Genomic DNA, 14,820 nt, shown 5'->3' on the forward strand with positions numbered 1-14,820 from the left:
ATTATTCCTCGAATTGATTTATAGTACATACATTTTCTTTGTAGATAACTACAACACACATTCCTCACTATTATAATTTATAAGTTATAGCCATTTGAGATTGAAGTGATTAATTGGAATTTTTTGTCACCTGTTCAAAAGCATCACCTATATGATAATTGATATTTGAGAGGAAAAGTACTAAAAAAATTCTAAACATACTACATTGATATAAATTTAGTTTTAAACCTTTAATTTTGACAAATTTAGTCATAAACCTTAAAATATTGGTACAAATTTATAACAAATTTACCCTAAATTAATTCATTCCGCAAAAATTTAAATTGAAAAATTTTATATGAATGCCAAAATTGTAAATTGTGACTATATAATATGATTACTAGTCAACTGTCACGTATAATTTAACTTAATAATTTGACATATTTAAATATTTTAAATTAAATTTCAATTTTTTTTTTGGTGGTCAAAAAATCTTTTTTTCTTCTCTTTTTTTTTTTTTCAATTTTTCACCCTTTTCTTTTCTTTTTTGGATTGTGGTCGGCGACCAGGGCATGACTCTCGTCAAATTCAATTAGGGCGGCCCTCACTTGTGGCTAGGGAGGGCCCTAACACCCTCATCAAGCCTCACCTGTGTGGCTGGTACTGACCACAATCCAAAAAGGAAAAAGAGAAGGGAAAAAAAAAGGAAAAAAAAAAAAAAAAAAAAAATCAAAAAATTTTTAAAAAACATTTAAAATTTGTTAATGTTAGCAATTTTGGCCTAAATTAGCTAGATAGATTGAATTTGTAATAATACAAAAAATTTAGGACTAAATAAGTTTAATTGAAAAGTTTGAGACTAAATTGATATCGATATAATATATTTAAGACTTTTTTTATTATATTTTTCCTGATATTCAAGCACGTGAGACATTGATTAGAGATCAGGTCAAGAAGATTTACAGCGACCGCTCAAGGTAAAAATAGCTGAATTATTTAATTGGAAAAAAAAAGGTGGGAAAAAGAAAAAAAAGGAGAGAGTACATTAAGGTGTTAAATTTAGAGAAAGGAAGAAAAAAAAAAATCTAACCCCGCCACGTTTCCCGGAAATGCAACTCGCTTTTCTGGGGAAATTATGAACTCATCATTCTGAGTTCGAGTCCGAGTCCGAGTTCGAGTTCGATCTTTTCTCTGCAACATACTTTCAGCAACCAAACTCTCCCAAACTTCAGACACTTCATTACTTCTTGTTAACGATGCAAAAGAGAAGAAAGACCATGTCCATGCAAAGGGGAGCTTTGAATTCCGCTTCTTCGGGTGAACCGAGTCAACCCTGGATGCCCTGCTCGGATCCAAGCAAGCAAGTTCACCCTTTCCGTCTTGACTTTTCAATGCTTGATTAATTGTCTGGCGATGGTGTTGGTTTTAGCTTTACTCGAGTTCTTGAGTTGAAGGTTCTTGAAATGACAAATATGGCGAAGTCTGCGGTTCTTTATTTATTTATTTTATTTTTTTGGTTGGTCGGAACGAAGATGGCGCTGAAGCATAACATTTTCTTGGCACTTGCCTCGTGCTTTCGTTCAGCTTTTTGTTTGTGGGGTTGTGCTGCGGTTTTCATGCGAAAACTTAAGTATTCAAATTTTGTCGTCTTGAATCTGCTGTGCGATTTCGCGTTACGCCAATTGCAGTACTTCCTCCTTATTGGAATTGAACCCCGTTAGAATTTTTAACCTAGCAAGAGATCTGTTATAATTCCCATCGATCTCCTGCTTTCTAAATTATCCTCTCTTGCTTCTTCTTTTTCTTTTTTCTTGTTTTTTTTTTGGTGTTCTTTTTTTGGCTGATCTCCACACAGTCAAGAACGGAACGTGTCCGAGAGAAATTTCTTGCAGAGCAGCTGTTTAACGAGGGAGGATGTTCAGAGAGAGGTAAGATGAGTAAAGTAGCCTACTTGGACATACAAATACTGTCGTTATTGTGTTTCAATTGTGATATCTTCAATTAGAAGTGGTTGGATGCATTTCTGACCTTCTAGTCAGTTTCCGGATAGAAAGCCGCATGAGAAATTGCTGCAAGATGTATAAAGAATTATTTTTTGAGTGGTAAAAATGACCTGCTGACAATTCTAGGGTTCTGCTGTGAAACGATTCCACTGAGAATATGATTTAGGCTTTTCATGTTGTTTTGGACAGTACGGATCACAAGGAGTTACAAAATTTCAAGGAAGTGCCCTGGACATAATTATCTGCTTGAATTCTGAATATGTGGTCAATGACAGTTTGTGCATAGTAGAACAACAAAGATACCTGTGATGTGAAAGTAGAATGTGATGAATACGTGACAGATGATTCCTGCACATGTAATTCTATTGTTCTTTGCTGGACAGGTCGGAGAAGTGGCAGAGCTTGTTGTATCTCAGTGGGCCAACAATTTTCAAAGGTGAGTATAGTTCAATTGGTTTGTTGGCAGTCTCCCATATGCATCAAGTGATTCCTGTAGCAGAATTTTGACCTGTATTGTCTCTCCAACTAAAAAAATCATCAACTATCATGTGCCATCAATCCATGATTCTGTTCAGCAATGTGTAATACCTGAAAATACCTTTTTCTGTTAATTGCTGAAAGGACGGTGCATTTGGAGATCGCTGCTAAGTAATGTTACTTGCTTCTGCTATCTATGAACTGGATAAATATGTATTTTAGCTTTACGTTGACTTTTCTATGGCGTGTTAGATCAAGGATATGCATCTGATGAGGCTGGTAATTGGGTCTGACGTTCATATGTACTAGTACCGAAAGTGTTACAAATGGATATTTGTCTATTTGTTATGAATAAGTCCAGAAGACAGCAGTTGTTCATGGCGTCAATTTCCATGGTGCAGTTCCATGGAGAATGCTTTCAAAGAGATGGCGCAACAGATAAGCTCATTGAAGAATGACGTTCAGAAACTGGTAAGATAAATAGAGTTCATAAAATTTCCACAGGTTGACTGTTTGTTTAAACGATATTCATTGAGCACAAACTTTGCACAATAATTTTTTTTTTTTTTTTTGAAGTAAATTTTCATTTTATTGAACAACCCATGGAAAAAAAATAATTAAATAAGGGAGGTCACATCCCATACAGGTCCATTGCAGCATAATATCCCACATACACAGCCGAATTGGGTGCCAAACCTTCCCATAGATATGAACTTTTGGGGAAGATAAGTCTGATATCCCTAGAGTAACATTTATCTGTTGAGTGATGGCCCTTCTACTTGGCACCATCGGATCACTAGGAGGAACTTTCGTTCCTACTTAAAATGAAGGATGGGAGATCCTTTTAGGCAACCTATTGTAATAGGAAAGCCTGATAACTTGAGATTAATTCATCAAGTTGATTTTCAATCTGATGACACCACACACCAAATGACAACATGACATCATAGTCTTCCCCATCTACAGTACCAGTAGCAACTGCAAAATACTACCCAGAAAAACAAGATGCAAACTCAAATACCATGCCACCAGATTACAGCAAGGCTGGCTAACAAAAGACTATTACATCAGCAGTGAGTGTCTTATTTCCTTCCAGAATCGTAGCTTCTAAAGAGCCTATTACAAGAGGAGGAAAAAAAAAAGCCTGCATCAAGGTCACAACAAACTTGAGGGTATACATTTTCATGCTTCAGTAATTTCCTCTCTCTCCAGAGATAATAAGTTGTACCATTGCAAGTAAATCCATCATTCGAATCACTTGCGGATCTAGGAATCGAGAGTAGCTGTAAAACTTGTTCCCAAAATCTTCTTTAAGAATACACACTTAGAGCAAGTGCATTCAAGATTTTTCATCTTTTCTGCATAGCACAAAAGCACTATCAATGCCAGACCAAGTTTTCGCCTTGTCCAATGTGTGCAACCTATTATGATTGACTAGCCAAGTTATAAGCACTTTAGGCTTAAGCCATACAAGCTTAAGCCAGGTAACTTTGTTCATACATTTCTTTACACGCTTCCAAGCCTCCTATGCAGAGAAAAAGCCCCTAGATGATCCAGTACATACCACTTTGTCTATGCTGCCAGAGTTTGAGCAATCAACCCACACAAAGCCATCTGAGTTTCAAACAGATCATCAGAAGTTGCAGGAGGCCATCTCCAGTCATTTGCCTCAATAACATCCACAACTGTGGCTTTATCACCTAAAGCTGAATAATAGCCATTGCAAAACACACGTATCATTTTACATGGACATGGAATGAAAGGGGATAATGCAAATGCTTAGAATTGCTGTTTGTTTAACACTGTGATTTGAAATGTGCCTGAAGAACCTAGTCTCAATAAGGTGTTCAATAGGTTGTTCCTAAGAAGGAAGTTTTCAACTCCTTTTGATGGAATGGCTTGGTTTTGTATCTCTTCTGCTTCATTTAACTTTGGCAACTCTTCTCTTGGTGGTTTTGAACAGATGGAAACAGTGGAGCTTGCAATTAATCACTCTCCCCACCTTGGAAGGTATGAATGCACTTCTTAGTTATGCTGGCTTTCTGTGTAGTATTGACCGGTTATGCATTGTTGATTTTTTGGGGAATAATGGTCCGACTTTACCACTAACACCGCAAATCAGGCAGTCCGAGTATAGTGGAAGTCGGGCCAGAATGACTAGGTCGTGCGCCAAATTGTCAATGCTCTAATTTTGAACATGATCATATGTAGCTTGAGAACAGTGCAGCATTTTATTTTGTTTTGTTTTGTTTTTTAAAGAATTTGCATTGTTATACTCTCTGAGGCAATGCATCTATTTATCCTTGTAGTTTCCCTGGCAGTAAGACTTGTCCAAGTGAGATATTGGTAGTCTGTCTCTCTGTGTCATTACTAATGGTTGTTTTCCCTGGAGAATGTAGGGCTAATGCTAAATCTATGGGAGAAAATGAAGTGAGAAACTTACAGCTTCAAGTTCAAACCAAAGTGTCAGACACTCTATTTACTGGAAAGAAAGTAGAAGAAGAGGGGGGTGCTCGCATTTCTGTTGCCTTGATCGATGCAAATACAGGGGATGTTGTTAGATCAGACAAGGAATCCTTCATAAGGTTGGACGTCGTCGTGCTTAAAGGTGGCTTCAACAAAGATGACGGGGATAACTGGACAAAAGAAGAGTTTGACAGCCAACTGGTTAAAGTACGTGAAAAAAAGGGGCTGCTTTTGACAGGAGATCTCCAATTGACACTCAAGGGAGGTGTTGGGGAGCTGGGAGAACTGATATTTAGGGACAATTCCCGCTCGGATGACACTGAAAAATTCAGGATAGGGCTTAAGGTGGCATCAGGTTATTGTGAGAATACACGAATCCGAGAAGGAAAAACAAATGCCTTCCGGGTCAAGGAACGTAGAGGAGAATGTAAGTTTCTCATAGTCCTTGAAAGTGCATAAACCTTGTCCTTCATTTATTGCAGACCATAAACAATTAAACATAGTTTCAGACATCATGTCTCCATTAATTTAATTGAGAGCTTCATTTAATACAAACCTTTATATCTCCAATGAAAATTCTGATCAATAAAATATGATCAGCTTCTTTGTTGTTAGCAAATGTTGACAATTTGGATCAGTTTCAGGAGTCTGCGTGCCTATCAGAAGCTACTCATGAATCTAATAGGGACTAAGACCTTACTGTATATGTCCTCTTCATTTTACAGCAAACCAGAAACATTATCCACCTGCATTGGATGATGAGGTCTGGAGGTTGGACAAGATTGCCAAAGATGGGATATCTCACCAAAAATTGAAGAGAGCTGGAATACATAAAGTGCAGGGCTTTCTCCAGCACCTGCATAATGACTCCAAGAAACTGAGAGAGGTAAGCACTTAATTAATGTTTCTCAATTATGGTTTGATTGACGACCAAGAACGTAAGTCTTGTGTGTTCACTTATCATAGGTTCTTGGAAAGAGCATAACATCAATGCACTGGGAGTGCCTTGTAGATCATGCAAAGACTTGCACAAATTGGAAAACTTATGAGAACCATTCTAATGACATGAGCAAGCATGCTGCTGTATTCAACACTGATCGTCAGCTGACCGGCCTAATCAACGACATTTTATATTCAGCTACTGATCGACTTTCTGCCCAAGAGAAGGTAGTAAGTACCTAAGGAAATCCTACTGAGTTTTGTAAAGCCGGTCCATGCGCTACACCATCATGCTGAGTTCATATGAATGCCTCCATTAGTCCAGCTAATGTGACATACCGAGTGTTTTTCTTCCAGGAACCTGGAGATGCAATCATAAAAAAGGCGGCCTTTGATAATTGGAATGATGTTGGGGAGTTCCATTGTGAGATCTTTTCTGGTTCGATGCTAAAGAATAGCTCTCAAGTTATTGAAGGACAAATTGGAAATCTCATACCTGTTCAATGTCATTCAGCTCCACGAACCTGTGCCACTTCAGTTGGTCCGGAAGCTCTGCCAGCAAATGCGGGCTCCCCTGTTGAAGGTACGTGTTCTAAAACACAAAATCACTTAGGTGATGCTAAGTGGATATTGACAAGATATCGCTGTCACTAGGTGGATATGACTAGATGTAGTAAGCACATGGCAAAGTTAAGTGCATTTCTATCAAATGGTTCCTGGAAGATCATATTAGAAAATAAGGTTGGAATTTAAACTTCTATGCTGGAAATTGAGATGTAAAATATTTGATCTGTAAAGGGAAAGGGCCTTGTCAATTGAAGTACCTAAAGATTACAAAGGCCAGTGGCAGGAAAAATAAAGAGATGTGCAGCACTTTGCATGATATCAGAATAGTAAAAGCTCATAACCATTCGTTCCAAAAAATTTTAGATCATGGACATGTACTCCCATCGACATGTTTTTATTAATGATATTACTGTTCCAGTTCTTTCTCCAGGACATAATGGTGTAGCCGATTTGCCATTGCCGGTACAGTCACAAATTACCGGTTGTGGGGATGCCATGGAGTTTCCAGTTGATGAAAGTGCTCCTCCTGCTGCGAGCCAGCACCTATCTGCAAACCGCCGGAATGCTCAATTTTCTCAGGGAGATGGTGGTAGTACTTGCTTCGGACAGCCGATACAGTCGCCTGATATCATTTCGCAGGAAGCCACAGGTAGCCAAGTGTCCAATCCGTGGAGGCAAACGGACTCTACTACAGTTGGAGAGGTTGCTCTCCCCTCTGAACCACCATATGCCCCTCGTCCTGAAGGCAATCACGCAATGGAAGATTCCCAATTCGACGATGCAGATTATCCAATGGATTACTTGAGCATACTAGATTTTGGCACGACGTTTCAGACCCCACCAGGGGATGATGGTTCTGTTTAGGTGCCAGCAAAGGTCGGTAATGGCTGTGATGCAGTGGGTTTCTTCATCAGGAGGAGAGGCGTCCGAATTTGTGCAGTTAGATGGACCGCCAATTCAAGTCCAGGGCTTTCGGAAACCCAACCCCCCACCCCAAAACAAATTGTTTTTTTTTTTTTTTTTTTTTTTAATTTAAAAATTTTAAAAAAGTTAAAAAGTTAAAAAAATCTTAAAAATTAAAAATTAAAAAAATTAAAAACTTAAAAATCAAAAAATTTAAAAAAAAAAAAAAATCAAAAAGTTAAAAAAAAAATTTTAAAATATCAAAAAATTTAAAAATAAAAATCAGAAAATTTAAATATCAAAATTTTAAAAATTGGAAATTAAAAAATCAAAAATCAAAAAATCAAAAAAATCAAAAAAATCAAAAAAATCAAAAAAATCAAAAAAAATCAAAAATCAAAAATCAAAAATTTAAAAAAATATATAAAAAAATTAAAAAAAAAAAAAATTAATTTTTCTTTATTTTTTTGGAAGTCCAGGCTTGATTTGGCGGTTCTTACCCTCGCCACTGGGTAAGAGGATCCTTGGATTACTACTGTAAGATAAAAACGATGGCAACTTTTTCATAGATGAGGAGGGCATATTAGTTACTTGTCTGTTGTAACCTGTCATCATTGTATTATTCATTTGTGTATTGAACAGCTTTGCTTAACGCTTTGTTAAGCTGACTGATTCTTTCATTAAAAAAAAAAATGTCTCCTCTTCAGTTCTCTTAACGTCTTTCTTCAAAAGTTCTCTGGTTTTTTCACATGTAAGGATTGCACAGTCAATGCTTAAGTTCCCTCGATATTCTCTATTCATCCAGACTATTAGTTTTATACTAAAGTCAGAGTTACAAATTAGTAGTAATTACTGCAAAAGTAGCACAAGTAAATTCTACAAGTAGACCGATCAAAATTGTAGGTATGTAGGGCTAAATGCTCTCGAGGGGGCGACAATCTTGACTAGCCCCTCCTTAAGTAAGCCATTCCACATCGGAGTTCACCTTGATATTTGTTTATAATTCCACGCAATCCTAGAATTACTACAAGCCCAACAATCAGGTGATTTTGGGGATCACACGACCCTCCGGTGCCCGGTGGTATTTGTTAGTATTTGTTAGTAGTTCATGCGGTAAAAAAAAAAATCCCTTATTTAGTAGATTTTGACTTAATTGAGTCTTTTAGGTCAATCCAAATTAAGTTTCTCAAACAAGCTTAGCCTCATTAATTGGTTAATAAATAATTTTTAGAGGGCTTAACAGACTTTACCAGAAATTTTTACTAGTTTAATGATTTGATTGCACAAATTATAAGTTGGAGGACCACATGAAGAACCAATGGATTGAGATTGTGAGCTTGTGTGATAAAATTGAAAATTAAGTGCTAAAAGTTAAGTACTATATTTATAAATGTTGATCACATTAAGTGCCAAAAATAGGAACAAAAGGTTTGATGGTAATTGAATATCGGTTGTTGAATATTATGAATCCTTCACAAACAGATAAAAATGACCATTACTGATAGGTATTAGCAATATTATGATTGCCGGTGATAAAGTAGATTTTTGACTAAATATAATCATTTACATGAACTTCATTGAAAGTTAGCAAACGACTTTACCCTCGTCAAAGTGTTGGATTTTTTTAATCATTTAGCACTTAATTTGGCTATCAAACAAGCCGTACGTACTTTTTCCTTTGGAAAATCTTTTGGAGTCTAATCACCTTTTGGTCATGCTCGTCCAAGAATCCGTAATTTGACCCGGTCCGATCCCAAAGCCCTATAAAACATTGCCAATTTCCTGGTTCGACCAAAGCTTTTTCGCATTTGCTAGGCAAAATGACATCCAAGTATAAACTACATGGTCCTTTTGCTTGTTGCACGTCCGACGCAGCCTGAAAATCATAGGAACCGAAAATTTTCAAAGCCAGAACAATGAAGCATTTTCCAGGAAAATTGACAGCACCTGATTTTCGTGGAAAATTATCCGTGTCAGTCACATCACTGTTGTATATACATCACTCTCTCTCTCTCTCTCTCTCTCTCGCACGCAATGACAACCGGTCCAAACCTGCGATGCCGCATTGCGGGACTGAGATATCATTTGAGCACGCGCTTTTCTACGAACTAGACAAATATCGAACCTTTAAAAGTCAACTAGAGAAACAAGATCGAACTTACGAGATCCTGAAGAGGTAACTTCCATGATTGCCTGAACTTCAGATTTTTATCCAGCTTTCGCTTTGACCTCCCTTGGCTAGCCGCTTGGAATTTGCCCTTTTTTTTATTCTCTTGTTTACGTGGGTCGTGAGTATATTAACAAATTTATAATTATGGAAAAGGAAAAACTCATGATTTTCTCTTTAAGAGAAGAGATAAATAAATAAAATATTAGTGTGGCGTAAAAAGAAAAATAATGAAATGAATTCCTCTGAACGAAAATGAGAACCCATATGGAAATTATATATATTATGTTAAACTAGTACACTTGTGAAGAATTTAATCCAAACTATTTTTTTTGACCTAAAAAAAAATCCTCACTAATAAAATTACTATTTTTTTAATTTTTGTTTAATTTTATTATTAAATTATTGATAACACGTGATAGTTTTTTACACGTTGATAGATTTTTTTTTTTATCTAAAACATGTGATTTTTATATATTAATATACAAGTTAATTTGAGATTTTTCATCTATCAATTTGATTTTTTGTATAAAAAATTAGTTTAAGATATAAATTGTCATAAGTTTTTATAATTTTTTATTTAGGCATTTAATCTATTTTAACATATATGTGTGTGTGAGGGGGGTTAATATCAAAAATTAATGACAAACTAAAATTTTTGATCACAAATTGATATCAATTTGAGGTTTTTTATGTGTTTTCAAAAAAAACTAGTTAGTTTTTGGATAAATTGTCATAACTATAATTTATAATTTTTAATAATTAAAACAAATTTATAAGTTGATTTTTTTTTTAGAATAAATTTGTCATATCAATTTAGAGTTTTTCAGTTAGTCGTATTAATCCATATAAAATATATATATTTTGAAATAAAATTACCTTATGGGATTTAATAGTTATACGGTCCTTGTAAGCACAACTATTATTGGATGATGGGTTCAATTTCAATTTTAAATAATTGTTTAAGCTTTATGGAAATATTTTCGCGTCACCCATCTGACGCAATCCACCTGACGTCATCCACCACGACATGAAAACGCGTCAGAAAATTGACGTGAGCTCGAAGGTCTCCGCAACGTACGACGGAAAGCGAAGCGGCCTTTGTCGTCGACCGAAGCGAATCTAAGTGGACCCCACTGAGCCCCTGGTTTGCTCAAATCCACGCGCATTGATTTTTTTTTTTTCTCTTTTTTATTTTTTATAATTTCTATCTCCGTTGAAGCCGGCTCTGTTAATGAACTAATAAAACACTTTTTCAATTCATTGTGGTTGTACTTTATCCGTGCAATCCCATTGGTCACAATTAAATTTCTAATTTCAAAGAATTTTTAATTTTATAGAACACCTAATTTCTATTCATATTCGTAGAACCTCTCGTATCTATGTCATTTAGCATTAGTGACCAATTAAGTAAAATAATCTTTATAGGAATATACTAGACAAAAGAGAGGCCGTACACAAGCCTGCATATACTGTCTTTTTGCTCAAATTAAGGTAATTAATGAGATGGAGAGGCGTGGCTTCTTTTACAGGATTTATTGAGCTGAATTTGAAAATTTTCTTTTGCTAATTAAGAAATCAAAGAGACCTCTTTAATTTAGATATCAAGTTATCCTTTTTCGATGCAGGTGTTAAAAATATCAAGTTTTCTAGTAAGAAGGTTGAGGATGTAGTTTAAACAAACATCGAAGAAGAGCTTATTTGTAGGTTTTCATATACAGAACAAGAGTCAATTATGACAAAAAATTAAATTCCAATGATTGAACGTGTCGATATCACGTCCTTTCATGTTCGCTAGGCCTAATCTTCTTGGACTACTTGTGCATTTTAGACACGTTTGGGGGGCCCCGCCTCCAGAACCTTTTGCAAAATAGGCAAAATCAAATACTATTATGACATAATTCAGAATATTCTTGGACTTCTTGTGTGCATTAGATATGCCTAAACTTATGCGGTCCACCTACTGTAAAGTACAGCTTTGCCATGTGGAGTCGTAATTTAGCATAAAAATGTCGTGCACATAGATCTATGATGTTACGATGCGTCACCCATCATCAAACTTGTATTATCCAATTGCATGGTTAGTAGAGGAGCTGGAAATTTGGATTATGGGGAGCGAGATTTATAGTACATTTGAGTTCCACTGTTAATCCTGAATTTTGGTAACGATTAAATGATAAGACCAAAAAGAGAAAAAGCTGAGATATTAACGAAAATGTAATATTCAATCACAGTGCGACAAAATAATAAGACCGTGCATGCGTGAAAAATGAAAATCTCGAATTTATAATTTTTTTTTCAGTCAAGTCCCCTCGACGCCAATCCCAAATAACCGAAATGTAATTTGTCGATGGGTGCTGACCAAAAGCTCAATATTGAATTAACTAATGTCCCTATAGAAAAAAAAAAAAAACTATGCCAATGGATAATTACAAAAAAAAAAAAAATCAATTGAAATTTTCTTAAACCGTGTCTTCAATTATTGTTTCTGCAAATTAGTTCGCTCAAATTGGCTACTATTGATAGACACAAGACCTTTAGTTTGTTGAGATCTTTGTGGCCTGTCTTCTTGCGAAGTGGGCTTCATAGATGCATTCATTATTTTAACGTGCTGGTGCCCATAATACCCCGTGCCTCTTTGTTGGTATAGCATTATTTCCTACGGTCCAACACAAGGCCTAAGATGAAGCTTTTTAAGGCCATGCTCAAGACTAGAGAGACTGTAGCTTGTTTAAGAAAACTGAAAAACAAGCTGAAAATATGAGTGTCGGAAATCTTAAATCCTAGAAATTAGAAATATAAAGTTGTTTGGCGACAATTAGAAACTGACAGCTTAATTCAAAAAATTTCTCACCAAAATATAGAACAATGATTTTTATCTGTAGGTTTTAGCAATAGACGTGGTAAGATTCTAATGATCATAAATTATTCTTCTATTAAATTGAATTAAGTAAGCCATCCCAAATTAGCATTCACCCTCTACCGAGTATAGCTTATAGCGCAATGCAATCCTGGGATTAGTTAGTACCAACGTTAGATGTTTTGTTTTGATCCCTTATATTTACTAGCTGTTTATGCTGTTAAAAATCCGTTACGTGGATTTTTCAACTTAATTGAGTCTTTTAAGTCAATAAATTAATTCATCAAACAAGCTTAGCCTCATTAGTTGCTAAATTCTCAGTTTTTAGCGTTTAATTGGGTCATCAAATTGGCCTTCAGAGACTAAAATTTTTTACAACGAATGAAGATTATGAGCCTGTTTGATAAAGCTGGAAATTAAGTTCTAAAAAATTGAGTGCTGAATTTTAAGTATCGATAATAGTCTTATGTGGCAAAAATAGGAATAAAAGGTTCCACGATAATTGCAATTTGACAATCGGATATTATTAGAAAAATGACCGTTTTTATTAAGTTTCTTTTATATATTTACGATTAATTATCATCAATTAATTGAATAAATTAATAACTCCTCCCTGGGACAAAGTGGAATTTTTGAGACTCAATGCAATCATTTAAGTCAGCTCTATTTAAAGTCATCTAGCAAGTTTATTTTATTCTCATGTAAGTGTTGAATTTTTAAATTTTAAAACTTAATATTATCTTATATTTTAAGATGTGAATGAAATATTTACTTTCGATGGAAAAAAAAAGAAGTGAACCCATGTAGTTCTGCGTTTGAAAGTCTCTATGAGTCCGATCATATGGTGATTTGTAATCGATCTAATCCGATCCAAAAGGCCTTAACATTGCAGTTTCCTGGTTCGACCAAAGCATTTTTGTAAGAGAAGTAGAAGTAGACGGGTAGTTGCCGGGAAAAATGAGGTCCTGGTTTTTTTGCTCATTGTACGTCGGATGAGCGTGTGAAATCAAATGAACCAAAAATTTCAAAATCGAAAGCATGGAGCATTTTCCAGGGTAATTAACTGGACCTGATTTTCGCGGAAAAATTAACCGTATTAGTCGCGCCACTGTCTATATGCACCTTTATGAACTGTCATTCTCCTCTTCTCTTTTCTATCTTATATTACTCAAGTAAAATGCTATTTAAACTCTATTTATTTCATGAAAAATGAATAATTGAAAAATAAAAATGACCACTTACAAAAATAAATAAGCAAATAAGTTCTTTTATTATCCACAAAAATATTTAAACATAAATTGTTGTTGATAATGAATACACTTTTCGTAGGCTAATTATTTTAAGGGATATAAACGATTATTTTGAAGAAAATATTCTCCAAATTATTTATTTTCCGCAAACCAAACAAAACATAAATTGAATTCTATAAAACTCTCCATTTTGATTAATTTACAGCACTCCGAACTTTGCTATTATATTAGCGAGGCGAAATGTTTTACTAAATAGCCTAAGCCTTAGTTTTTATCCAGCTTTAGATTTGGCCTCCCTTGGTTAGCCGCTTGGTATTGCCCTTATGTGCTTACGTGGGTCGTGAGTATGTTAACAAATTTATAATTATGGAAATAGCAAAATTCGTAATTTTCAAATTTAGAAAAGAGAGAGAATAAAAAAAAAAAAAATTAGTCTACCACATACACTTACCCATCAAATAGACTGCTACTTATTTAATGTTAGGCTAGTCATAGGGTGTGTTTGAAGGAGCATTTTGAAAAAGCCTTGCAGAAATGCAGTTGACTTTAGTTCAAAGAGGTTTAATGAGAGGTAAATTATGTTTGGTGAACACTTTTTTACAAACTTCGAAATTTGTTCTAAAAAGTAATTTTTAAAACAAAAGGCAAAAAGAAGAAAATGAGGGATTAGATACTTACTCGAGAGCCTCAAATCAAACCACCTCAGCACCAAATTGTACAACTCAAGATGAGGTCGTCGAGGTTGCATGACCTCAAGTCTCAAAGGTCGTGTGATGTTGATAGTGGAGTCATGTGACCCAAGACAGACCTTGCTTGAGGTCGTGAGACCTTTGCGATGTCATCTTGACATCGCGTGATCTCGGATTGGATGAGGGCCATCAATGCTAGATTTGATGAGGTGCCATGTTGATCATATGTGCATTGAAATGTGAAAAAGTGAGGGTAAAAGTAAAATTTAGACGAATCAGTAAAAGCAAAGTGGAATTAAAAAAAAAATCATTAATCTCGAAAGTAGCATTTCGGAATTATCAGATGACAATATCAAATCGTGACCAATCACGCGTCGTTCATCGTACTATGAAAGCGTGTAGGATAAGCTTGTACGCCACTCCAAGGATGGCCACAGACGCGAAAATGCCAAGCGGCCTTTGGGCGTTGACGGAAAAAGTATTGGCGTTGAGTCCACCCCAATACTTTTTTCCCTTTCCC

The 14,820-nt window shown here is 35.4% G+C and overlaps 1 protein-coding gene across 1 annotated transcript; it reads left to right on the top strand.

Moving 5' to 3' along the window:
* The first annotated feature begins 1,511 nt into the window (after positions 1-1,511).
* Positions 1,512-7,295, top strand: LOC120295859 (calmodulin-binding protein 60 D-like). Its single transcript, XM_039317462.1, has 11 exons — positions 1,512-1,666; positions 1,835-1,907; positions 2,172-2,246; positions 2,366-2,418; positions 2,861-2,930; positions 4,423-4,469; positions 4,859-5,352; positions 5,651-5,811; positions 5,892-6,092; positions 6,222-6,447; positions 6,850-7,295. Exons 1-11 carry the CDS (start codon positions 1,512-1,514, stop codon positions 7,293-7,295), a joined length of 2,001 nt encoding a protein of 666 aa, XP_039173396.1.
* Positions 7,296-14,820: the final 7,525 nt, after the last annotated feature.

This window comes from Eucalyptus grandis, chromosome 7 (assembly GCF_016545825.1).
Source record: "Eucalyptus grandis isolate ANBG69807.140 chromosome 7, ASM1654582v1, whole genome shotgun sequence".
NCBI lineage: Eukaryota > Viridiplantae > Streptophyta > Magnoliopsida > Myrtales > Myrtaceae > Eucalyptus > Eucalyptus grandis.